General features: G+C 55.8%; 2 protein-coding genes across 2 annotated transcripts; one reads left to right on the top strand and one right to left on the bottom strand.

Annotated features, from left to right (window-relative positions):
* The first annotated feature begins 9 nt into the window (after positions 1 to 9).
* LOC120641273 (probable long-chain-alcohol O-fatty-acyltransferase 5) lies at positions 10 to 6,345 on the top strand. Its single transcript, XM_039917318.1, has 2 exons — positions 10 to 2,752; positions 6,098 to 6,345. Exon 1 carries the CDS (start codon positions 1,630 to 1,632, stop codon positions 2,656 to 2,658), a length of 1,029 nt encoding a protein of 342 aa, XP_039773252.1. The 5' UTR covers positions 10 to 1,629; the 3' UTR covers positions 2,659 to 2,752; positions 6,098 to 6,345.
* Positions 6,346 to 7,004: 659 nt separating this feature from the next.
* On the bottom strand, positions 7,005 to 11,787 carry LOC120641272 (putative multidrug resistance protein). Its single transcript, XM_039917317.1, has 7 exons — positions 11,316 to 11,787; positions 11,159 to 11,213; positions 10,379 to 11,036; positions 9,726 to 10,266; positions 8,895 to 9,622; positions 7,598 to 8,809; positions 7,005 to 7,500 (listed from the first exon to the last, which is right to left on the bottom strand). Exons 1-7 carry the CDS (start codon positions 11,529 to 11,531, stop codon positions 7,116 to 7,118), a joined length of 3,795 nt encoding a protein of 1,264 aa, XP_039773251.1. The 5' UTR covers positions 11,532 to 11,787; the 3' UTR covers positions 7,005 to 7,115.
* Positions 11,788 to 25,420: the final 13,633 nt, after the last annotated feature.

Here is a 25,420-nt window from a genome sequence, read left to right as displayed (position 1 = left end):
AAACCTCTATGTTTGCTTCACCCAGTACTTTTTAATTGGTGTCAGGATAAAAATATTACAGTTCACAATGTTTTGGAAAAAAATGGAAGAGTGCCATTTGACATATGGCTACCTCCTTCAATGTTCGAAGAATGGATGGAGATAATCAATGCTACTTTCTCCTTCAATTTTAAACAACAACCAGATGAGATAAGCCGGAAATAGGGGGTTAAAAAGATCTTCACTACTAAAAGTGTTTATGATCACTTGACCCATCAGACCAAAGATCGATCAAAACACATTTGGAAAGCAAAAATTCCATACAAAGTCAAGATTTTCACTTGGCTACTAGAAAAAAAATGCTATTTTGACCAAAGACAATCTAATAAGGAGGAAATGGCAGGGAAATCCTTCCAGTGTCTTCTGTGATCAAAGTGAATCTGTGGACCATCTATTCTTTTAGTGCCCTGTGGCCAGTTGTATCTGGGGGATGGTTGGTTCCTGCTTTCAGGCTTCAAATGTGCCTGATAACTACAATCAATACAAACAATGGATTGAAGTCTGGTTGCTTGATGGGAAAGTTGTACACCATTTTGGTTTCGCAACGCTGGGCAATATGGAAATGTAGAAACAAAATGGTTTTTGATAACAAAGTGATTCGACATCCGACTGAAATCCTCATTCATGCTTGTGTCTTTTTGAAATATTGGACAGGTTTACATAAGGAGGAACTGCAGGTAGGATTACTGGAGGGAGTCAAGACTCTTCTAGCTTGTACTCACCGAGTGATGGCGCAACAAAAGAGGGCGACCCAGAATCTACTTCTGGCCCCACGCACATCGACAGCTGATGAGGAAGAGGAGGAGTGAAGACATTGCTCTCTCCTGCTTATTTCTTTTGATCTAGGCTCCAGGTGTTTTGTCGCACTGTGGCTTTGACTGGTCCGTAATAATGCTACTTACTCCTACTTCTGTCGGCTACATAAGAATCCTAGCGCTAGGCCTCCTCTTGCTGAAACTCCCCAGCGTGAAAGTCAGGCGGGGACCTTCTAGGGTTCCCTCCCCCCTCTGCCCTTCTAGCCTTTTGCTGTAATACAAATTCTGTAATTCCGTTCATGAAATGGAATTTGGGATGTGCCTCGTTTCGAAAAAAAATCCATTCAAAGTTTTAGATGTTAGTAGGTCAAAATTAAAACTGACGCGATGTTGATAGCCAAAATTAAATACGTTTGACTTAGAGCAAAACTTTAATTGACCTATATTTAAGATGGGATAAAGTAACTTTGAATCACATACTCTAGGCATAAAATTTCTCACTTATCGAATCAATTTGCATATGGGGAATCAAAAAAGCATAGCTGGTGGCTCAAATACAGCCATGAAGGGTTCTAAAATTGACACGAACGCGATGCTGAAACGAACCCCCTCGCTTCTGTGCGACCACAAACTGACAGTGACAGGTGGGGTAGCTCCCACGGAGACGCCATTACAGATTTCCCCATCAGATTCAGATCTCGGGCGCGCGCTCCTGCTCCCGGACGGATCGACCCCGCGCGACCCTCGGCTCCTACTCCTCCACGGCAGCCCACCAGCCGCCGCACCGCACATGCTCGTAGTCGCTCGTGGTTGACCGACCTTGACCCCGTCGAGAATGGTGCCCGGCGGCGACCTGGGCAGCCTCGCGGCCGTCGTGGCCGCGGTGACCGCGTGCATGGCCTACGCCGGCTTCGCCGCGCGCCGGCTCCGCCCGGGCCTGCCCCGCCTCACCGCGCTCCTCCCGGTGCTCGCGTTCCTCCCTCTGCCCCCGCTCGCGTTCCGCGCGCTCCACCTGCGCGCCATCTCCGCCTTCTTCCTCGCCTGGGTCGCCGAGTTCCGGCTCCTGCTCCTCGCCTCCGGCCAGGGCCCGCTCCACCCGTCCCTCCCGCTGCCGGCCTTCGCCGCCGTCGCCACGCTCCCCGTCACGCTGCGGGACCCCGGGGCCACCGCGGCGGCCGCGGGGCGCCCGGGCCTCGGGCTCGCCGAGTCCGCCGCCATGGCCGCGCTGCTCGCGGCGATCGTGCCGCTGTACCGGCACGAGGAGCGGATGCACCGCTACGCCCTGCTCGCGCTCTACTCCGTGCACATATACCTCGCGCTGGAGCTCGTCCTGGCGGCGGCCGCGGCGGCGGCGCGCGCGCTGCTGGGCCTGCACCTGGAGCCGCAGTTCGACAGGCCCTACCTGTCGGCGTCGCTGCGGGACTTCTGGGGCCGGCGGTGGAACCTCTCCGTGCCGGCGCTGCTCCGGCAGTGCGTGTTCCGCCCCGTGCGCGCGCGCCTCGGCGCCCCCGCGGGGGTGCTGGCGGCCTTCGCCGTGTCCGGCCTGATGCACGAGGTCATGTTCTCGTACCTCACGCTGCGGCCGCCCACGGGGGAGGCGGCCGCCTTCTTCGCGCTGCACGGGGCGTGCGCGGTGGCGGAGGAGTGGTGGGCCGTGCGCCGGCGGTGGCCGCGCGCGCTGGCCACGCCGCTCACGCTGGCGTTCGTCGGCGTGACGGCGTTCTGGCTCTTCTTCCCGCCCATCACCAGGCCCGGCGCCGACAAGCAGGTGATCGCCGAGAGCGAGGCGATGGTCGCGTTCCTCCGGGGCGCCGCGGCACGGGCGGGCGGCTCCGCCAGGTCTGTCTTGTCCGGCCGCTCGTAGGTTGGTAGCTCGCCGAGGCCGGGCGCGGTGCATATGGATTAGCAAGACACCATGCTTTTTTTTTTGCTGGTGCTATTGTACTCTGTGAGAGAAATCTTTAAGAATCGAAACCTGGGTTATTCCCTGAGCTGTGATTGAGCCACGTCGTCGGCTATTCCCGGCCGTCGGATCGGCCAGGCAGATGACCGAGATCGTGCCTTTTCCGATTGTTTTCGAAAAACCCCTTGAACTCTAAGTAAAATCAACCCGTGGTCCCACCTCCTCTCTCTGGTAATTTTGCGAAAAAACCCTTAGATGTTCTAAAAACAACCCGCAGTCCAACCACAACGAGATCCAGCACTCCTTCACCGTGCCCCACGCCGCCACCGCCACCGCCGTCAGGTTGCGTGGACCTGGGAACCAAAGTCCTCCATCTGCTCCGCTGCACGATGCGTAACATTCGTAGGAGCGTGGGAGGCTCAGAAAGGAAGCGGAGCGATGCCGGCGGTGGAGCTCCGCAAGACGACCTCCCGTCTAGATCTCCAACCCCACTGCGCAGCCCATCTCCGCCGCCACCGCCCTCTCTTGCTTCGTCGCCCCGGCCCCCGCGACATCGAAGGAGTCGACAAGACAAGCCGCCTCCCCGACGACCTCCGCTGTCGCGTCATCGCCCTGATGCGCTGCCCCATCGCTACTGAGGCGCCCCCGAAGCCCTACCTCGACATGCTGCCCCCACCGCATCGCCGCTGTTGTGGCTTTGGCTGTCCCCAATGTGCCGCCCAACCCAGGAGCGGCATCACCGCGCACCCCAGCCCCGGCTGAGCTTGTCCCATCCCGAATAGACGGAGTTGGAGAGGAGTCGGCGGAGCTCGAGATCCCCCGGGACGGGACGGTGGTGGAGCTAAACGAGAGCAACTTTGATGCAGTGGTGCGCGCCATGGACTGCCTCTTCGTTGAATTCTACGCCCCCTGGTGCAACCACTGCAATCGCCTCGCCCCGCAAGTAAAACGATCCCCTCCACGCATGTCTGCTACCTACTCTGCACTTGCTTGCTTAGTGGTTCACTAGGGAATCGAAGGGAAGCGAGTGAGCATATCTGAAGTAAACTTCTGCATCATCTATATTAGCATGCGGGTTACTGAATTTACTTCAGTGCATCATCTTTGTTGCCGCAATTCCTATGCAGTTGCCAGCTACAATCCACTGGAGCATGATGTCAATCTTATCATCAATGGCATCCTCCAGGTCTACGATACTGTCTACCCACCAGGTGTTTGATAGAATGCTTAATTTTGCCTAGAGCTTGATCAAGAAGCTTTACTATCCAATCAACAACAGATATCTAATGTTCAGAAACAATAGATCACTTATTGATTGACTAAGGTGTGGTTGCTAAAAGAAAAAATAATCCCACGTTGTTTCAGTATTGGCTGCAGCAAGATAATAATTTTGGACTATTGATTGGTCGTGGACTTGTGTCTAATTCTTCCCTTTGCAGTGCTGCAGACTGAGAGGATGCACACATGGCCTCCAGGAGGTGCAGCTATGGCACACCCGTGGGGTGGAGGCTGACTCAAATGACATATGGAGTGTAGGTTAGCTGTTCGAGAAAATGCCCAAGCAGCAGTCGGTATAATTGTTGATTTGATGTTGTCTTACTGATTAAAAGTTTCAACTTGCATTGATATCGACTACTAATTTTGACATAGATGATTGTTCCAACAAGCTTGCAGTTGATACTGATGACAAACAATTCCATGCTTTCATTGCTTGCAGAGGATGTCAAGCACTTGCATCCAGTAAGTCAATACCTCCTCTCCCCCCTTGCTCAGAACATAAATATAAATCCAATTTGTGTATTGGATAACCTATTTGTGCTTTATTAGATCCTTTCAGGTTCAGAAATTTTATCCTACCTTTTATCCTACATGCAAGGAAATAATGTGGTGATTACTTTTATATCAATTTTATTTTGTTCTGCTGTTTATTTTATGTTACTGATTTAATATTATGAATTGTCAATTTTATTCCTTTCATTGGCGCAGACAAATCTCATGGTTGAATTGATACAAAAGTGTTATTATGTTGATCTTCTGATTTAGTATTGTGCATTAGATAGTGTAATGTTGCAATATCCAATTATCTTATGGATGAATACATCAACATGCTGAACAGTCAGACTTGCACTTATATAAAACAGGCCTACTGTTCTACCTGTATCCGCACCGGAATTCTAGAACATGCCATGTTCACTCCAAAAATATATCAACCAAATGCAATAATGCAACAACTATGCGGTGCTTTGGCAGCTTGGCTGCTGCTCAACACGATGACATTGTGATCCAATGGAATACTTGCATAAGTCGCATGATCTATGACAAGAACCTGTCCAAACTAACAAGAACATGTCCAAACTATCTCTGAATTTTCCTGATTGCTTTTTGTATATACTAGGTTCTGAATAAGTCAGCTAAATTCTCATTTTTTTTCTGAGTGCTACCGAAGTGCTATCCTCTGTGCAAATGTACAGATTTTAGTGATAGATGCTAATATTTGGTAGCTTTGCAAATATCATTTCGTGCCACATCCTATCCATATATGAATCGGCCAAAACAAAATGTGGAGATGAAAAATGAAATAAGCCTTTATGAGGTGTACAACTGAGAAATGAAATGGGCATACTTCTTCTTCCAATCTATGTATATATATTTTGTATAGTGCAAATAAAACAAAATGAAGTGTGTACATTTTCAGGAATGATCTACAAATCCAAGTTGTGAATTACACTTCCTTATATTCAATGATTATGAATCAGTTGAGTTGGGTAGTAAAAAAAATTTTCATCCAATAATCCTGAATAGGTTGGCTTCTTATCTGAAAATGATATATCACTACTACCAAAACTGACAGCACAAGTCTTACATTATATTTCTGAAATTGGCAACATTTAAGGACCTGAGCTGTCTCTTCTATCAACCATTATGTTGTGAAATCCATTTATATTGTGAAATCCATTATGTTGCTGCATCTATCAACATTATTATTAAATTTCTTAGATGTTATTTCACTATACATTACACATTTACTGAACATCCAATAAAACTTTGTAAAATAAATTACATATTCACAACAACTACGTGAGAGAGAATGAATATAGGGGCAAATTGTACAAGATTATGAAACATTTCTTTCTCAATATTTCCTACCAAGTCAAATTCTATTTATCATCAAAACTATTGACAGATATGTACAAAGCATTAACGCACACGGAACCCAACAGACGCGGCCTCGCTCGGTGTGAAAAAAACAGTTGGCAAAGCAAATACGAAAATTACTTCCGAATACTTTTTCAGAGGTAATACGTAGCTTATAACCGAACGGAGGGAGTATTATGAAGCCTCATGGTAATCACTGGCCTAGCAAACGCCAAAGCGCGGCAACGCCGCGCGTTAGTTCTAGTAAAACTGAAACGGGGGTGTTTGGATGTCGTAAAATAGGGGTGCTAAAGTTTAGCCCTAGATTACACTAATAGGGCTAAAAGAGCAACTTCAAGAAATTAGGTCGTATTTAGTTGGTGAAAAGTTGTTTTGGTATTGTAGTATATTTCGTTGTTACTTGACAAATAATGTCCAATCATGGACTAATTAGTCTTAGAAGATTCATCTCCTCCTAATCAGTTAGACTGTGTAATTAGTTATTTTTTTCAATTGCATTTAATGCTCTATACATGTGTCCGAACATTCGATATAACGGGTACTATGAAAAAAAAATTAGAACTAAACAGGACCTTAGTTAAATCTTACTCTCTGTATTTCTATTTAGCTAGTTAAATAGCTAAGATTACCTCTCTATTTCTGTTCTTCTTCCAATAGACTAGCTATCTGAGTTTGAGAGTCAAAACTGTTTTTTAAGGCGGGGTACCTGAGTTGTTGCACTAATAACCCTACAAAGAATTGGGGGCTCACAATTAAGTCCTTGACCGGAGCTGCCGTGGTTGAGACGAAATCCGGCGAGGGAGCTCGCCAGCAGTGGGGGAGAAAGAGGGGAACAGCACCAGGGAGACGAGGGCAACCTGTTTTTGAGGTTAACTATAGCGGATTGGGGCCGGGGTGGTGGCTCGGCGTGGAGCTCTTGGCGGCGGCGGCCATGTCGGGTTCGGCGAGCTCGTGCCCCCCCCCCCCCCCCCCCCCCCCCGGCCGCCAGCCATGCTGCAGACGCGAGCGGGCCATGCATCGGGAGGATCTCCGGGAGGTCCGGGGAGATGACGAGGCGCGTGCTGATCGCGGCGGAGTTCAGCTGGCGTTATTCGGAGATCCAGCTTATCCAGCAGCGCGGGCCAGCGAGACGGTCACCAGGCTCGTAACCCTGCTGCACTACGCCGCCGCAGCTCGTCGATCGATCGCGGTTTGAAAATTGTTACAGTCCAAAGAAAGTAGAGACGTGTTTTTTTGTGCATAAAACAAAAAAAAAAGTTGCGTTACATTGGACTAAGGCAGGGTGACCTGCCGTGCTGCAGCTTGATCAGGTTGTAGTACGTCCCTCCGCGGCCGGCGGCGATGAGCTCGCCGTGGCGCCCTCTCTCCGCCACCTTCCCGTCCTTCACCACCGCGATCGTGTCCGCCTTCTGCACCGTGGCGAGGCGGTGCGCCACGACCACGCACGTCCTCCCCCGCAGCATCCGCTCCACGGCGTCCTGCACCAGCCGCTCCGACACGGTGTCCAGCGCGCTCGTCGCCTCGTCCAGCAGCAGCACCCTCGCGTTCTTGAGCACCGCCCGCGCCAGCGCGATCCGCTGCCGCTGCCCGCCCGACAGCTGCGCCCCTCGCTCCCCGACGCGCGCGTCGTAGCCGCCCTCCATCCCGCTGCCGCGCCGCCGGAAGAATCAAACAAGTTTTTCAGATGAAGAACAGCGGGGAGGTCTTGCGGGCAGCACGCCGGCCGGCGGAATCAGCTGTATACCTGATGAACTCGTGGGCGTTGGCGAGCTTGGCGGCGGCGGTGACCTCGTCCTCGGTGGCGTGCTCCTCGCCGTACGCGATGTTGTCGCGGATGGTGCCGGAGAAGAGCGCCGGCTCCTGGCTGACGAGCGCGATGTGCGAGCGGAGGTGCGCCAGGCTGTAGCTCCTGATGTCCCGGCCGTCGACCAGGACCGAGCCCTTCTGCGCGTCGTAGAAGCGCTCGATCAGGGCGATCACCGTGGACTTGCCTGACCCGCTCGGCCCGACGAGCGCCACCGTCTTCCCGGCGCCTATCTCCAGGGTGAACCCGTCGAGCACGGCCACCTCCGGCCGGGTCGGGTAGCTGAAGTGCACGTTCCTGAACGCGATGGCGCCTTTGATCTCCTGCCGCTTCTGTTTGCTGTCGCCGTCGTCCTTGATCAACGGCTCGCGGTCCAGCGTGTCGAGGACGGACCGCACGGCGTCGCCGCCCTTGGCTAGGTCGGAGGTCAGGCTCCCGGCGTCGGCGATCACCCTTCCCATGGTCATGAGCATGAAGAACACCTGGAACAGGTGCGTGGGCGTGATGAGCCCCCTGGCCATGAGCCTGCCGCCGTACCACAGCGCGAGCGCCATGGTGGCCGTGTTGCTGAACTGGCACAGGGAGAGGCAGGCGCCGGAGATCCACGACTGCGCCCTGCTGTCCTTCCTGGGCCCCTCCTGCGCGGCCTCGTACAGGCGGAGCATCCGCCGCTGCGACGAGAAGGCGGTGATGGTCCGGTGGTTCACCACGGCCTCGCCCGCGAGCTGGCTCCCCCGCACCTGCGCCTTCTTGGCCTTCCTGGACATGGCCGACATGACCACCTTCTTGAAGTAGAAGCTCGCGATGATCAGCGGCTGTATCGCCATCATGACGACGGCGAGCCGCCACGACACGGCGAGCGCCAGGGAGAAGCCCAGCGCCGCGTTGGCGGCCGCCTGCAACAGGAGGCACATGCGGTCGCCGACGAGGGACCGGACCTTGGTCGCCTGCGTGGCCAGACGCGCGCTGACCGCCGCGCTCGAGTTCTCCTTCTCGTCGAACCACCCGACCTCGAAGGACAGGATCTTGGCGAGCATCTGTGCCCGGACGCGCTCGGTCAGGCGCTCGCCCATGACGGCAAAGTTGTAGTGCTGCACGATGTTCGACGTGATGCAGACGACGGCGATGCCGAAGAAGACAAGGGAGTACAACCTGCTCGGTGTCCAGACAAATAAACGTCACTGGCAATTCCATCACACGCCGACGAGCACTGATCAACACATTGCAATTAATCTACCTGGTCTTCGAGCGGATGAGGTCATTGTCACCGAGGAAGTACACCTCCGGCAACGAGCCGAGGCTGTACGAGTACAGCGGCAGCACGGCGCCGAATACGACAGCGCCGGCGCACCCGAGAAGAGCCTGCTTCCACTCCGGCCGATTCATCTTGAGCAGGCGGAGCTGCGAGGGCTTGCGGCGGCGAGCGGTGTCGTGGCCGGCGAGCTCGTCGTCTTCCATGTCCACGGAGCGTTCGACCGACCGGAACGACGGCGCCGGGCTTGGATGGAAGTCGCTGGGCAGCGACATGATCTCGACACTGCGGAACGACACCATGCTGCTGTCCGACTCGACTTCCACCGCGCGCTGGCGCTGCTCCTCTCTCGCCACGGCCACGGACGCGTTCTGCAGGCGCGCCATCCGGGCGTAGACGCCGCCGCCGCCGCCGCCGTCCATGCCAGCGGCGGCGACGAGCTCGTCGTGCGTGCCGCGCTCCACCACGCGGCCGGCGTCGAGCACCGCGATCATGTCGGCCTTGCGGATCGTGGACAGGCGGTGCGCCACGACGACGGTCGTCCGCCCCACGGACGCCCGGTCCAGCGCGTCCTGCACCGCGCGCTCCGACTCCGAGTCCAGCGCGCTGGTCGCCTCGTCCAGGAGCAGGATCCTGGGGTGCCGGATGAGGGCGCGGGCGATGGCGATGCGCTGCTTCTGCCCGCCTGACAGCTGCGTCCCGAACTGCCCGACCTGCACCGGAAAAGACAAGCATCCGCCAGAGCATGGTCAGTACGCTGAATAATTGCCCAATTTGTAGCTGTAATTTTGATTTGAAGATGCCACACTTACTTACATTTGTTTCATACCCATGGGGCAATTTGATGATGAAGTCGTGTGCGTTGGCCATCTTCGCCGCGGCGACGACCAGCTTAAGCGACGCCGCCTCGTCGCCGAACAGAATGTTCTCCCTGATGGAGGTGGCGAACAGCACGGGCTCCTGGCTCACCAGCCCGATCTGGCTCCGGAGCCACTCCGCGTTGAGCGCGGCGATGTCGTAGCCGTCCAGCAGTATCTCGCCGGAGTCGGGGCTGTAGAACCTCTGCAGCAGGGAGATGACGGTGGACTTGCCAGAGCCGCTGCCGCCGACGAGGCCGACGGTGGCGCCCGCCGCGACCGTCAGGCTCACGCCGTCGAGCACCCGCGTGTCCGGCCTCGACGGGTATGAGAAGCGCACGTCCCTGAACACGATCTGGCCCCTGACGCTCTCCCTGGTGGCGCCCTTCTTGCCCTCCCCCTTCAGAGGCTGGAGCCTGTCGATCATCTCGCGCATCCGCGCCGCCGCCGTCGCGGCGTCGACGAAGTAGCGCAGGTTCGGCAGCGCCATCATGATGGACCTAAGAAAGCTCAGAGCATGAGAGCATTGTTATTCTATGGGCGGATCAACTTCAGTGCACTCTTTGATTCTCCATTTCTCCTGAAAAAAAAGCTCAGAGCTGGCGCGCTTACATTCCGGAGAGGACGATGCAGATGGAGGCGACGAAGACGTGGCCGCCCTGCGCGTGGAAGCGGATGACGAGGACGCTGCCGAGCCAGGACAGGAAGGACCAGACGGCGTAGATGACCCCCATGCTCCCGATGACGGCGCCCTTGATGAGCCCCTGCTTGACGCCGAGCGCCGTGCTCCGCGCCAGCGCGCGCCCGAACCGCTCCAGAGTCCGGCGCTCCGCGCGGCACGACGCCACGGTCCGGATGGACGCCACGGCCTGCTCGGCGACGCCGCCGGCCTCCTCGTACGCCGCGCGGGCCTCCCCGGCCGCGGCGGCGAGCCGCTTGCCGAGGACCAAGCTCGGGGCCACGAAAAGGGCCGTGAACGGGAGGCCCGCCAGCGCCAGCCGCCACGCGAAGACGAAGGCGACGGCCAGCCCGCCGAAGAAGAGCGTCATGTTGGCCAAGACGTTCGGCAGCTTCTCGGCGAGGAAGTCCTGGATGGTGTCTGCGTCGTCGGAGATGGTGGAGATGACGCGGAACGTGGTGGCGCCCTGCGAGGACGACGGCGCCGCGGGCGCGTCGAAGAACTCCACCTGCTGACGCAGGACGGCCTCCAGGTAGAGGCGCCGCATCCTCGACGCCTGCCGCTCCGCCGTCCGCGTCCAGCACAGCCCCTCTACGTTTCGACGAACAACATTTTGGTAAAACTTGCACGGGTGAAAGACGCAACTGCTGTGGCTCGTCAAAAAAGAAGAAGAAAAAAAAGAGTAACGGCCACCGGCACGGTTTGCTGCTCACCTAGAAACGCGCAGGCGCCCACCGCGACCGCGACGTACAGCAGCCGGAGCGCGAACTGCAAGTGTTCGCAAGGTCAGCAGGCTTTGGTTGGTGCCATGGCATAGAGCTGTCCGCGCCGGGAACGCGGCAGAGTTCTTTTTTTTTGTTTTATTATTACCTTGTCGACGGCGGCGGAGCTGAGCGCGCTGCCGGCGGTCCCGGCGCCGCCGTAGCTGTTGACGATGTCGGCGAGCACGAGCATGGAGAGCGGCTGCATCATGCCGTCGCCGAAGCTGCCCAGCGCGCCGAGCGCCATGAGGCACCGGTCCCGCGCGTCGGCGTAGCGCACCAGCTCCAGGAGCGACGCCTTCCCCTCGGCCCCGGCGGCCGCCATCGTCGGACCCCGGCTAGCTCTCGGTCTCAGGAGCTGCTGCTCCCTCGTTCCAACTGATGAAGAACAGGTCAGGACGAGCTCATCATCATGGAGGTTAAGAGACGGACGAACCGAGACAGCTAGCGATCGATCGGCTGACTGCCACTGCCAGTGCCAGCAGTCTGCCACTGCCGCGGCCGGCCGTGCGCGCTCCAATCGGGTGCCCTGATGATCCTGGGTCCTTGTCAGGTAGCCTCGCCTCCCGCGGAGGTTCTCAAGCCAGGAATATGCCGAGACTTCTGGCATACGTGATCGAGGTCTTATTCCCGGGGCGCGGAGAGGATGGCTTCGGCGCGCGGGGGGCTTGTCCCCGGCGATACGGCCAAACCCGGCGCATAGGAGAATATAGGCGAGAAAATATGCGACCGCACTCGCGACCTCGTCAGAAACTTTAATTTGGTCGCGCTTATCGGAGTGTCAAGACTCAACAAGAGGAGGTCAGGTCGATCAGGGGGCCGGGGCAGGCAGGTCAACCTGTTGTAATGTGCCGGCCTTGCTCGTCTTTTATTCCCTCTTCGTATCCACGGCGCGTGTATTGTACTCCCTTCCATCGGTCCCATGGAATTAGTGTAAAAAAAAAACGATCCCATGGAATTAGTGGATCACGTCACCCACATAATCATATCATCGACGTTGATGAGTCACCCAGCCGATCGAGACGGCAGCAACAGCAATCATCACCGTGTTTTTTATCTCGGAAAAGGGAGTATCGTCGTTCCGGTCATCGGGCTCCGGAGAGCATAGAACGCTAGGCTGGTGTACGCGTCGATCTCTAAATTATAAAGTTGTCGCAAGTCAAATAGTTCCAACGTTCAGTACCAATCAATTCTTTGAAATTATGCAGTTTAATAGCATGAAAATTATATACGACGACAAAATAATCATCATGGTGAGTTTAAAAGATTACCTTACAATGTTATAGATTATAAAAAAACTGCGGGAGTAGCTTTATATTAACAGAACTAAATATCTCAGAAGCCATTAGCAGGAAATACTCCATCCGTCCAAGAATATAGATGGACAATTGGGCCGGCATGGCACGGCCCGACCCTAACCCTAACAGGCACGACACGACTAGACACGATTGGTTAGTCGTGCCGTGCCGTGCTGGCACTGTGTGTCTGGCCGCGAACCCAGACACGACCCTATGTGCGTGTTGTCGTGTCGTGCCGGCACGATAGGCACGGTCGACTCGCTGTGCTCGTGCCGACCCGAGCCCGATGGTCGGCGGCGGCGGTGAGAGGCGCCGAAGGAGTCAAGGAGGAGCACACACTGGCCAGCGGCCCCGCCTGCTTGCCTGCCTCCCGCGCCTAGGCCCCGGCGCCCACCGAGCTCCGCCACGCCTCCTGCGCCGGCCGCCATCCTGGACCGTGCATGCCGGCCGTCGTCCTCGGCCGCCGTGCTGGCCGCAACCTCCGCCGTGGCCATCCCCTCCTCCCCGCGCGCCTGCTGCCGCTCCCAGCCTGCGCGTCGCTTGCTGCCCGTGCCCCCCCCCCCCCCGCTAGGGTTGGCTGCCGGCCTCCGCCGCGCCCTGGCTTGCTGCCGGCCTCCATCGGCGGGGTAGGGGAAGGGGCAGTGGGGATGAGACGACGGGCGGCTGCCAGTACGAGAAGATAAGGGAGAGAGAGGGGAAATGAGGAGAGGGGGATGGGAAGTGAGAAAGAGATGTTATATGGGCCAGGCCGCATAATTAGTCGGGTCGGATCGGGTCAGGGTCAACACTATGGGTCGGAGTTCCGACCCAGACCCGACCCTATCCATCGTGTCGGGTCGGCCCTAACCCTATTGGTCGTGGGCTGGACTAGGTTAGGGTCGTGTTTTTTCGTGTCGTGCCTGGTGCGGCCCATTTAACCCAGCCTATTTGGCTATCTATATCCAAGAATATACCTACATTTAGACTTTTTCAAAGTCAAACCTTTTCAATTTAACTACAAAATAATTATAGAACATAAAAATTATGTTGGTAGATTTATCATTAAACAAACTATTATAATATATGGAACCTTTTCTATTTAAAATAATTTATTTTTAAAGATATTGTTGGTCAAAGCTGGAAAATTTGATTTTGGAAAATTTTAAATATTGCTTTTTTTTATTGAATTTAAATATAGCTATGTGCTGGGATGGAGGGAGCATTTCAAGAAAAAAAACTTGGCCCAATTTCAGCAAAATCCTCCATAACTGACGTGCGGTGCCACTTGTTCACGCAAAAAAAACCCACCACCGTTGGTATATGCCTGAGTTGGGCCTGCCGTAACTCCCCAGCCAGAGAGTCTTGTGCGTGGGCCTGGGCCAGAAGCGTTGAGCCGGACCTCAAAACGAAAACATTATATATTTTTTGAGTGCAACGAAAACATTATTGATGGCTCGTGGTCTCGTGGCAGCCCATCTCGTGGCTTTGCACCGATCACCAGCGAGTTATTAGCCTTGTTCGGCTGAGCAGATAAGCGCTGGCTGGGCTGCTCTGACTGGCCCAGCGGTTCGGCACCTCCGAACGGCTGGAGGCAAACCGCCCCGTCGGTCTTTGTTCCGACATCTGGTACGAAACTACAAAAATTCCAAACGGCACAGTAGCTCCCAACAGAAACATTGATTCCAGCCAGCGCTTTTAAGTTCAACTGAACGGGCTGATTATTGATGGCTCGTGGTGTCGTGGCAGCCCATCTCTTCGCTTTGCACCGACCGCCGGTGTCTCGGGATTGCTCGTCCCCGTCTCTGTTGCGCGCGGAAAGCTCGGTCATCGCCTTGCCCTCGCACCCGCGGGGATAGGATGCCGACGAGCACCGCAGAAAGGCGGCCGCCGCGCCGGATCATGTCTTCCCAAACGCCGCATCTCGCTCGCCGGCGCCACCGATCTCTCTCGGGAAACACAGCAACCAGACGGACACGAAAGGCAACCGGCCGCTGCCTTCATTATCATTACCACACCCTGGACTAGACATGGCCTTGTTTGATTAGGGAGTAAATTTTTTTTTAATGAAAACTTTTTGCGCGTTTGACCACTAATTAGAGATATTAAATCAAATCTAATTACAAAACAATCTCCACAATTATGGTACTGTAGCATGTGCTGTAGCTAATAAGGTCTTTGGCCAGATGATTAAAGATGGTTACTATAGCATCACTGTAGCCAATCATTGTGGAACTTGTCTCATTAGTTTCGTCTCGAAAAGTTACACCTATCCGTTAAAATATTGGGATAAGTCCTATTTCCAACCCTAAACTATCTCTGTCGTTTGATTTTCAACCTCAAACTGCAAAACCAGACATCCTACACCCCGAAACTAACAAACCGTGCAAAAAACACCCCCAAACCGAAACCACCCTGGTTTTACTATGACGTGGCATCTGTTTTGCAGACGTGGCTGGCACTTCGGCACTCTTACGTGTCTTTAGACATCGAAAATTACCAAAATACCCCTTATCCTCTCTTCCTCTCGTGTCGGCTCCTCTTCCTCGCCACCACGCGCCCGCACGCGTCGGCGCCGCCAGCCTCGACGTCTGCCGCCATGTGCCTTCGCTGCTGCACTCCCTGGCTGCCTGCTCCGTCGCGCAGTGGTGCCGGCCTAGGCCGGCGTGTACTCCTCCGACGTGGAGGAGGAGCCCTGCTCCTGGTGGACGCCGTTCGGGAGGCGTCGGGCCGCCTCACCATGAGGGACATTCACCCATGTGTGGATGAGGCCCGGCCTCCGATTCGCTGCCGCCGTCGCGTTCCAGCGGGTGGGGGTGTGCGCCGGTAGTGGTGGTGGAGCAGATCCGCCAGCATCTGGTCCGGCAATGAAGGAGTAGCCCATGCCTGTACGCGCCGCAAGGGAGCGGACCACGGGGCTGCTGCTGCCATCGTTGTTGAAGAAAGGGGCGGCTCCTCGGCGCGCCACCATGGTGTAGCCGCGTACAGGGCCGCTGGCGCCGTTGCCGTGTCCACCGAAGCCCGGGGGTGCCGGGGCCGGATGGGGCGGAGCCGGCGCAGGGGAGGAGAGGCGGGAGGGGCCGCCGGAGCTCCATCTCCCCGACGCAGCAGAGCTCCAGGAGGGAGGAAGCGAGGGAGGGCGCCGACGAGAGAGATGTGGAAGGAGGGAGGAGGCCATGGCGAGGAGGCTGGGGCCGACGAAGATGGTGAGGAGGACGGGGCCGACAAGGGAGGGGGGAGGGGTGCCTGGATCCAGAGCCTCCCTCCAGGCCGGCATCGAGAAGCTCGCCGCCGCAGTCGGCGTCAGCCTTGGCGGCGGACCCAATGAGCTCCAGGGGGCGGCGGTGGACCCAGTGAGCGGCAGGGGGCGGCGGCGGATGGAGCAGGGGATGGGGCGGAGTCGGCGCAGGGGAGGAGAGGAGGGAGGGGCCGCCGCAGCTCCATCTCCCTGGCGCGGCAGTGCTCTAGGAGGGAGGGAGGGCGCCGGCGAGAGAGATGGGAAAGGAGGGAGGTGGCCATGGCGAGAGGAGGCCGGAGCCGACGAAGATGGTGAGGCCGCCGGGGCCAACGAGAGAGCAGAGACGAGAGAGACGAGAGGGTAAGGGTTTGACATGTGGGGCCCATTGATGATTTGTCAAAACCATCTGCCATGTCGGATCAAAACCAGGGTAGTTTGAGTTAGGGGGGTATTTCTTCCGGTTTCGTTAGTTCAAGGGTGCGGAATGTCTGGTTTTATAGTTCGAGGTTGAAAATCGGACAAACGTGATAGTTGGAGGTTGAAATATAGACTTTACCCTAAAATATTTCGCAAATAAACTTCGTGTTAGATTTATGGGCTTGGCCCATATAAATAATCCTAATAAATCTCAAATGCCCATTAGCACTAAGAGGAGGTACACCATCTATTAGTCCCGTATTACTAATGGACGAGGGTGTAGGGGGTTTTTCTCCCTTTAAATACGGACCACCCCCTCATGGAAAAAGTGCACCATAGATCGTTATACGTGGAGTCCCCAAGATTTGGGAATTCATAAGAAGATCTAATTTGAGTTAGGGTTTTGCCTCCTCTCGTTGCTGCGCCGCCACCGTAGTCTTCTCCATCCCGAGCGCCGGCGTGCACCGGCGAACGGGAGAACAGGTCTCCGGAACCGCTCGCTCTTGTGATCCTGCGCCGGGAGAGGGCGAATAAGGTTTTTGGAAAGCGCTAAGTGCGACTGCTCATCTTCTTCGCCACGGCTCGTCCTCCGTCCAAGTCAGGAGCTGCAGCGTACCGTCGTCTGCAATGCCGGTTGCTGCGCTCCGTTCGAAGGACCGTCTTCGTCTCGTCTGCACCTTTCGTCTTCCCGGCGGCTCCCGCACAGTACGTATTTTGTGATCAAATCTATTTCATAATCATGTTTTCTGAGATTATGTTTATGATATACGTACTGTCTAGTATGTTAGAGTCATGCATGCTAGGTTTAATTCTCGTCATGATAAATCTAGTTCGGAATTTAAACTTATAGTTGTCTATTTTTCCAACACTTCGTTTAGTAATTCATGCATATATTCGTCTTTTGTGAAAAGAATTTGAGGGTGGAAACCAAACATGGCGATAGCAGAGGATGAAACCACGGGCAACAATCAGGTCAGAACCAATCGGAGAGAGAGAGGACTTGGGCAGTTGAGATTCGGGCCCTGTTTGGTTCTCTAGTACTAGTTGTACTAGGGAACTTTGACCATTAATTAATAGTATTAAATGAAGGCAGTTTGCAAAACTAATTCTACCACTCTGTGCTACTCCGCGAGACGAATCTAATAAGGTCTTTGACCGCACGATTAGAGAATGATTACTGTAGCATTTATGGTTTTAAATAGCGGGCTAAGGGGTTTAGCGGTTGGAATAAAAAAACAGTTCATAGCGGGCTAAATGAAGTTATAGTGGGCTATAGCGGTTAAATTACACATGAGTTCAGATAGCGGTACCATGCATCATATAGCTATAGCGGGCTATAGCGGAAACTATAGCGGGAGATTTAAGACCTAGCATTACTGTAGCCAATCACGAATTAATTACCGTCATTAGATTCGTCGCGTAAAGTTGTACCCATTCGTGAAAAAATTTTGTAAATAAATTTTATTTAGTACTTCGTGCATACAATATTTTTTTTAGTACTTAAGTGTTCTACGGAACCAAACAGGGCCTCGAGGACGAACGGCGCCGCTTTTCCCATTCCAGGTCCAATGTCCAACAACCAGCAGAGCAGAGACCAAACGCTCCTGGTTCATCATTCTTGCTTGACGGCAGGCGAGACCGCAGGCCGCACGTACGAGACTACAAGCACGGCATATGGCCCGGGGGAAAGGAAAGCGACGCGTTATCCCGGGCGTCGTCCAACGAGGTCGTGGCAGGTGTTCTAGCTCCATTCTCCGCCGCGGCCTACGCTGACGAGGCCTGACCTGACCACCAAGCAAGCAAGAAAAGCATGCGTGCCTCCTCCCTGGCCTGGCCTGCCCCGGTCGCCCTCCGCAGCCCCCACACTGCTACACCACCGCCCAACAATGGAGCTTTTTTCTAGTGCTAGTTGTTCATCGTACAAGTTTCCGTCAGGTCCCTACTCGAACATGATGGATATTGATGGGGGCTTTCGACCAACCGCCCGCGAGGCCGCCACCTGGAGCCCCCGAGGACCGATGGTGGGATCACGTGAGCCGCGCCGGCCGCCGGCAACGCGATCGCACCGAATGCGGTGATGCCGACGGCCGCCGATGGAGTGTAGTACGAGAAGAATCAGCCGCCCGCTCCTGATGATTCGCAGTAGTGCTAGCTTCTGCGATTATTCAGGAGCTTTCTGCACCCAAAATCGCGCCGCATAGGAGGGAACGAATTGTCAGGCTCCGCCATGCCCGCCCAGTGCCAGCACGAACCGGCAGCGATCCGGTGTATCGAGCACGTCGCTGTCCCTGTGGCGGCCATGGTGACTGGTTGGGCGAGGAGTGGGTACAAAGGAGACGAGGCAATGCCCCTGCCCGGCCCGGCCGTCTCTTTCCGCGGCATGGCCGGCCCCGCTCCACCTGCTCCTTTTCGTCCACCACTCGCGGAACGCGGACACGCCATGTCGCCATGCCATGTGCATGCGGCAGCCTTTCCCACGGGAGCTAGCGGCGGCGACGGCACGACACCGAGCGCCGGTCGCCGGGGCACGTCCCCGAGAATGGCCGTCCATTCGACACCTCGCGCCCCGGGGAGCCTTGCCTATCCGCGTATGGTCGGTCCTAAGCCTTCTAGGGATGGGGCTGTTCCCGGTCGGTCGGACTAAAAATGGCCACTCTGTCTCTCGCCACCGGGAAAGCAGCAGCTCCAAGTTCCGCGCTCCACAGACGAGCAACGAGACCAAACGCTCCCTCGCGCTCCAATCATGTCCGGCACCAACGGCATGGCGCCGCTCTCCACTGACCATCACGGCCCAACTGCGCTGCGGCGGGCACGACGCGAGGCCGGCGTACGGCGGGGGAGAAAAAGGACGCGCTCGCCCGGCCCTGTTTCGGGCGGCGCCCAACGTGGTCCGGCCAGGTGTTCCCTGCTGCGGCTGGCCTACCTGAGCACGATCTCTCGCACAGTCAGTGTCAGTCGCGTGCTGGTTGAGGTTGACGGCACGCAAAGGTTGATGCCCCGCAGCTGCTCGATCGATTGCTTCAGTGACCTACTGCTGCGCGCTGTGTGCTCGCCGCCACCTGGACACCCGGGGACGGTCGCTAGCTGCCGAAGGCATGCAAGATGCAACCAACCAATGATGCCCACAGCCACCGCTGCCTTGACCGTACGAGAAGCCGCCCCCATTCCTCGAGCTTTTTCCCCCCCGGGTGGTTCACAATTCTTCGCACGTGCTGTGTTAATTATTTTGGCTACTGTTCACGCACAAAACCGTGCTCGGCATCTCCGTACGAGTCATGATCCGTTGACTCGCCGCACAAATCACACCCAGCGGATTCAAATTATGATGGGCCGCCTTTCGCTCGTCAGCTGGCTCAATGCTTCGTTTCCGAGCGCTGGTGCACACATTCCGCAGGACCGCGTGCTTCTCTCTGGGCTCGGCCCCAGCATCAATTCATCACTGCTCGCTGGGCTTGGTCGACCACGTCACGCTGACGCAAGGAATGTTCGTGTACCCAAATTCTGTCAAACATGATAATCCCAGAGAGAGAGAGAGAGAGAGAGAGAGAGAGAGCTCAGTTTTTCACCGATCGAAAAGAAATTAAATATCTTCATTGGAATTTCTCAAGAAATAAATTTGTTTAATTTTGTTAAAACTGACTCCCAAATTTCTACACACGCTATTTTTAACGAAAATGAAAATAACAAAGCATTGTTTTGTACTAAACCCCTCGCTACGTCCAAGCATCGAAAGGTTGCAGGCTCAGCTCAGCCGAATGGCACCGGAGACGGGGATCGAGGACGCATATTGTCGGTACCCCAGGACTGGGGTACCCCCTCTTGCTGTGACTAGGCAAGAGCCTTAGTAGTCATCCTTGACTACAACCAAACAGCCGGACCCCTGCAGTCCGAAGTCCTGTCCTCCCGACAAAGGTCCGGACCTGTTCCGCGGCCGGGGAAGGTCTGGGAACGCCACGTGTCCCAGGAAAAACAGGCGCTCAAGCGCAAGCAGCCAGGGCTCCGGACCTCCCAAGGAATCCAGACCCCCGCGGGGTCCCGGACCCCTCATAGGGTCCTGGATAGCAACCGGACCCCTCTCGAAGGGAAAGTTTGGACGCCCCGCCTCAGGGCGGTCCGGGGCCGACACGTGTATGAAGTCCTTGGTCTCCATATTGAGGTCCACCTACCTTCGCATTCATTGCAGTAGGTGGACATCCACTTTGATATAGTGGAAGCCGAGGCGTTTGACTGACCAGGGGGCACTATTGATCGCGTATTACCAAGGCAGTGGAGCCGATGGCGCCGCCCATGCCGCGTCTGCCAGTCTGCCGTAACAGTCGGATACGACGGCTCGGCTTCACCCATTATGACGCTACATAATAGCCTCAGCAGGCCACGCCGCAAGCTACGCTACTCCAACGGGCACCTAGCTGACGGAACAAGAGAAGACCCCTGTGACAGGAGAGCAGCAGTACGCATATCGAAGGAAAGATTCGCTACCACTGTAGCCGCATTCACGTTGGGCCCACCTGTCGGGGCATCGACGTCCTATGTATCCGCTCCCCCTTGATCTATAAAAGGAGGGAGCGCCGCTAGAAAACCTCAGGCTGGGCAAGAGCCAAGGCCAGCAGAGGATAGGTTCATTCACACAACCAAGACAATACATCTCCCAGTGGACGTAGGGTATTACGCTCCGGCGGCCCGAACCACTCTAAATCGAGTGTTCTTGAGTCCTTGTCTCAGCGAAGATCCAGCCCCATCGCCTAGTACTTCCCCGAGTACTCCCTCACTGGGAATAGGCGGGTGCGCTCCGCCACCCGGCTGTGGGTACCCCTAAAAATCCCCACAACATTTTGGCGCCGTCCGTGGGGAGGACAGGCGTTGGCTGGATCTTCAGGCCTCTAGGCTGTGTTCTCCCTCTGCAACGGCGAACTTGAAGATGAAGGAAGGCACACTCACTCCGCATGCTATGGCACCGGCACTCCGACGCCCTCGGTGCGGCGGCGCACGGCAGCGGCGCCTGCTGTGTGTCGCCACCGCGACACCTCAGAGCCGGCGTAGCAACGCACAGCGGAGGCGCCGCTGCGCGCCGCTGCTCCTACGTCGACTCAAGGTTTTCTCTCAAGCAACGGCCACGCCTCCTCAGCGGTGGCATGGTGTCGGCTCAAGGCTTTCTCTCAACATGGAGCCTGGAGCCGACGGCCATCCCGGAGGAAGTTGACCGTGTCGTCCCGCCGTCTCCAGCGCCGGAGATCCACCTCAGCGTTGCTCGGTGCTGCTGCAGACAGGACCCCGCCTCCTCGTGCGGGGGCCCCTGGCGCTAGCACCAAGGACAAGCCGGCGAACGACCGCACTTCTCCACGCGTCGCACCGGTCCATCTGCTGCGCAAGGGCTCTGGTTTCCATCGGCAACGGCGACGGCAGGGGGAGGGGGCCTCTTCCATTCAAAGCCAAAGAATTTGTCTCATGCCATGTAAGCATGTGACAGCTCTTAGGCAAGGAGGGGTCCCCCGAGCTCCCGAGGTGATGCTGGATGATGCGGTTCAGGCACGTTCAGGGCGCCTTCACCTCCGAAGAAGAACACGCTGTATAGCATGCAGCCGTAGGTTACTCCTAAGAAAGGAATGAGAGATTTTCTCCTTTGTAATAGCGTGGTGTCTACGTGTGTGTCCAGAGCGGTCAAGGTCCGACCTTGTAAACCCGACCTCTGGCCCTATCACACAAACAGGCAAAAGCGGTCCGGAGCGGTGGAGGTCCGTCCTCGTAATCCCGACCTCCGATGTATACCGTGACAACCACAATAATAAAGGAGATTTTCCTCCTCAGTTTTGCCTAGGCTCCACCCTGATTACATTTATTCGCCTTGGTTTAACTATTCTTTTCTCTTGACCGGAGTTTCCCTTATTGCTAACAATCCAAGTTAAGTTGCTGGCTTGTGGTCAGGTAAAGACACCCCTTCTAGCTGGAAGGCGGTCCGGACCCCTAAGGACCTGCTCTGGAGAAGTGGTATTTGTATCCTGGGGTAGAGAAGCTCCGCGTGGCTTAGCCTGGTAATGTACCCTAAGTTTACGTACTTCACTACCCTGTTACAAGTACTCTAGTATCCAGGACTGCTGACTTTAGAGGTCCCGGGCTCTCTTCTAGTATAAGGCTTGGTTTCTTTGCACCTTACTATGAGGTCCGGTAACATGCTTCATCGGATTGTCAGCCACGGTCGCTCCAAGTCCACTCCGGTGGCCCGCTCCGGCGGAGACCGCTCGCCACGGTCGCTCCAAGTCCACTCCGGTGGCCCGCTCCGGCGGAGACCGCTCGCCACGGTCGCTCCAAGTCCACTCCGGTGGCCCGCTCCGGCGGAGACCGCTCGCCACGGTCGCTCCAAGTCCACTCCGGTGGCCCGCTCCGGCGGAGACCGCTCGCCACGGTCGCTCCAAGTCCACTCCGGTGGCCCGCTCCGGCGGAGACCGCTCGCCACGGTCGCTCCAAGTCCACTCCGGTGGCCCGCTCCGGCGGAGACCGCTCGCCACGGTCGTTCCAAGTCCACTCCGGTGGCCCGCTCCGGCGGAGACCGCTCGCCACGGTCGCTCCAAGTCCACTCCGGTGGCCCGCTCCGGCGGAGACCGCTCGCCACGGTCGTTCCAAGTCCACTCCGGTGGCCCGCTCCGGCGGAGACCGCTCGCCCCGGTCGCTCCAAGTCCACTCCGGTGGCCCGCTCCGGCGGAGACGGTCGACAAAAGCCGGGTCCGGGAAGTAGTGCTACCCCCTGAGCGATCCGAAGTCCGTGTAGCCGCTTAGCTTGGTTCTGTACCCTAAGCCTACACCTTCGTCGCCCCGTGGAGAGCACTCTAGTACCTAAACCAGGCAACAATCATACCGGCCTCAGGGGTCCGGGATGCCCACTCTCTCCAAGAGCACACCAACGCAATCAAGTTGCGTCGGAACACATCACGGTGGTGGCCCCACCCGCGGGTTCATACCTCTCCCGAGGTGGGCCCGGGGGCCACTGTCGGTACCCCAGGACTGGGGTACCCCCTCTTGCTGTGACTAGGCAAGAGCCTTAGTAGTCATCCTTGACTACAACCAAACAGCCGGACCCCTGCAGTCCGAAGTCCTGTCCTCCCGACAAAGGTCCGGACCTGTTCCGCGGCCGGGGAAGGTCTGGGAACGCCACGTGTCCCAGGAAAAACAGGCGCTCAAGCGCAAGCAGCCAGGGCTCCGGACCTCCCAAGGAATCCAGACCCCCGCGGGGTCCCGGACCCCTCATAGGGTCCTGGATAGCAACCGGACCCCTCTCGAAGGGAAAGTTTGGACGCCCCGCCTCAGGGCGGTCCGGGGCCGACACGTGTATGAAGTCCTTGGTCTCCATATTGAGGTCCACCTACCTTCGCATTCATTGCAGTAGGTGGACATCCACTTTGATATAGTGGAAGCCGAGGCGTTTGACTGACCAGGGGGCACTATTGATCGCGTATTACCAAGGCAGTGGAGCCGATGGCGCCGCCCATGCCGCGTCTGCCAGTCTGCCGTAACAGTCGGATACGACGGCTCGGCTTCACCCATTATGACGCTACATAATAGCCTCAGCAGGCCACGCCGCAAGCTACGCTACTCCAACGGGCACCTAGCTGACGGAACAAGAGAAGACCCCTGTGACAGGAGAGCAGCAGTACGCATATCGAAGGAAAGATTCGCTACCACTGTAGCCGCATTCACGTTGGGCCCACCTGTCGGGGCATCGACGTCCTATGTATCCGCTCCCCCTTGATCTATAAAAGGAGGGAGCGCCGCTAGAAAACCTCAGGCTGGGCAAGAGCCAAGGCCAGCAGAGGATAGGTTCATTCACACAACCAAGACAATACATCTCCCAGTGGACGTAGGGTATTACGCTCCGGCGGCCCGAACCACTCTAAATCGAGTGTTCTTGAGTCCTTGTCTCAGCGAAGATCCAGCCCCATCGCCTAGTACTTCCCCGAGTACTCCCTCACTGGGAATAGGCGGGTGCGCTCCGCCACCCGGCTGTGGGTACCCCTAAAAATCCCCACAACACATATATTCTTTGCAGCTTGTCCACTCAGACACGCTATATGTGCGGCGGCGGCGCCATGATATTCCTTGCATCCTCGCCGCAGCATTCGAGGGCGAGGCCTGCTTGCTCCACAAGTTGACCAATTTCTTTCTTTGCGAGGAACGCCGAACATTTCGAGATCCGAGCTGACTTCATCATAAGCTAGTAGCAACTAGACCTAACATAGTAGTATAATCGTACATATTCTAGCGCGGCTAGCTACAGCGGTGTGGCAAGGCAAGGGGACCAGCAGGAGGATCAAAAAACAAGCTCAATTTCTGCGTAAAGTGAAGCACTCTGCACTCCGGTAGTGCAGCACGCATGCAGCCGGGGAGCACCCAGGGATCGGGGCATGAATAGAGCTTCAAGTATTCTAGCTAGCTCCGTCGTTTTCACCTCTCCAATCACCACACAACATATTTTATCTGAGAGACTTGTCCCTGTCGTCCCGGCCATTAGCTTTCTTACATGTGGGCGGCGTAGTCTTTCCCCTAATCACCCGCTTTAAACTTGGGCAGAATGCCCTGCGATTGGATCAACCAAAGGCTATTTTTTTTTGTTGGTGGTGCCGGCACACGTTCCCACTGTGCTTGTGGAGCAGCTGAACGCCCGTCGTCGTAATGCTTGTTTTCTTCTCGTTTTAGAACTCTAGCTTTTGCTGCACACGATGTGGTGCCAGTGTGCAACAATCTTGTCCCTTTTGCATCGTTAACGCAAAAAGGGTTTGTGCTAAAAAAATATTCTTGTTTTTTTTTCGAGGGAGTTTACTTGTTTTTTGCCCCCCCCCCCCCCCCCCCACATTTTGGGTGGTGTCGCCTTGCTAGATTTTATTCTTCAAATCTGTAGCTTTTTTTCCCCTTCTGAACATGCTGGATCAGAGTACAGCTTTCGGTCGACCACACACTACGGCAGCACCTAGTCATTAGCACTGGAATGCTGCCATAATAATACCATGTGAAGCGAGTGCATTAGCTGAGTGATCATCATCCCATCATCCATGACGACTGAATTGGTGTTGCCATTACCCCCATTGAGCTGCATCTGCATATCATGCACATCAGAATTCAGTAACATTCCCAACAAATGCGTAGCCGAGAAAAGAGAGAACATGCGGAAAAGTTCAGGCAATCACAAAAGTTCAGGCAACCCTTGGGTTGCCGTAGTTCAGACAATCACAAAAGAGAGAACATGCGGAAAAGTTCAGGCAATCACAAAAAAACACATGCAGAAATATCAGGGCATGC

This window comes from Panicum virgatum, chromosome 7K (assembly GCF_016808335.1).
Source record: "Panicum virgatum strain AP13 chromosome 7K, P.virgatum_v5, whole genome shotgun sequence".
NCBI classification, from domain to species: domain Eukaryota; kingdom Viridiplantae; phylum Streptophyta; class Magnoliopsida; order Poales; family Poaceae; genus Panicum; species Panicum virgatum.
This window is presented reverse-complemented; position numbering and strand designations above follow the sequence as displayed.

Excerpts from the sequence above, each read along its gene's own strand:
- LOC120641273 (XM_039917318.1), top strand. The coding sequence starts at position 1,630 with ATGGTGCCCGGCGGCGACCTGGGCAGCCTCGCGGCCGTCGTGGCCGCG.
- LOC120641272 (XM_039917317.1), bottom strand. The coding sequence starts at position 11,531 with ATGGCGGCCGCCGGGGCCGAGGGGAAGGCGTCGCTCCTGGAGCTGGTG. Across the intron at positions 11,037-11,158 it reads GGGCGCCTGCGCGTTTCTAG|AGGGGCTGTGCTGGACGCGG; the intron begins GTGAGCAGCAAA and ends GTCGAAACGTAG. Across the intron at positions 9,623-9,725 it reads CCCATGGGTATGAAACAAAT|GTCGGGCAGTTCGGGACGCA; the intron begins GTAAGTAAGTGT and ends TTTCCGGTGCAG.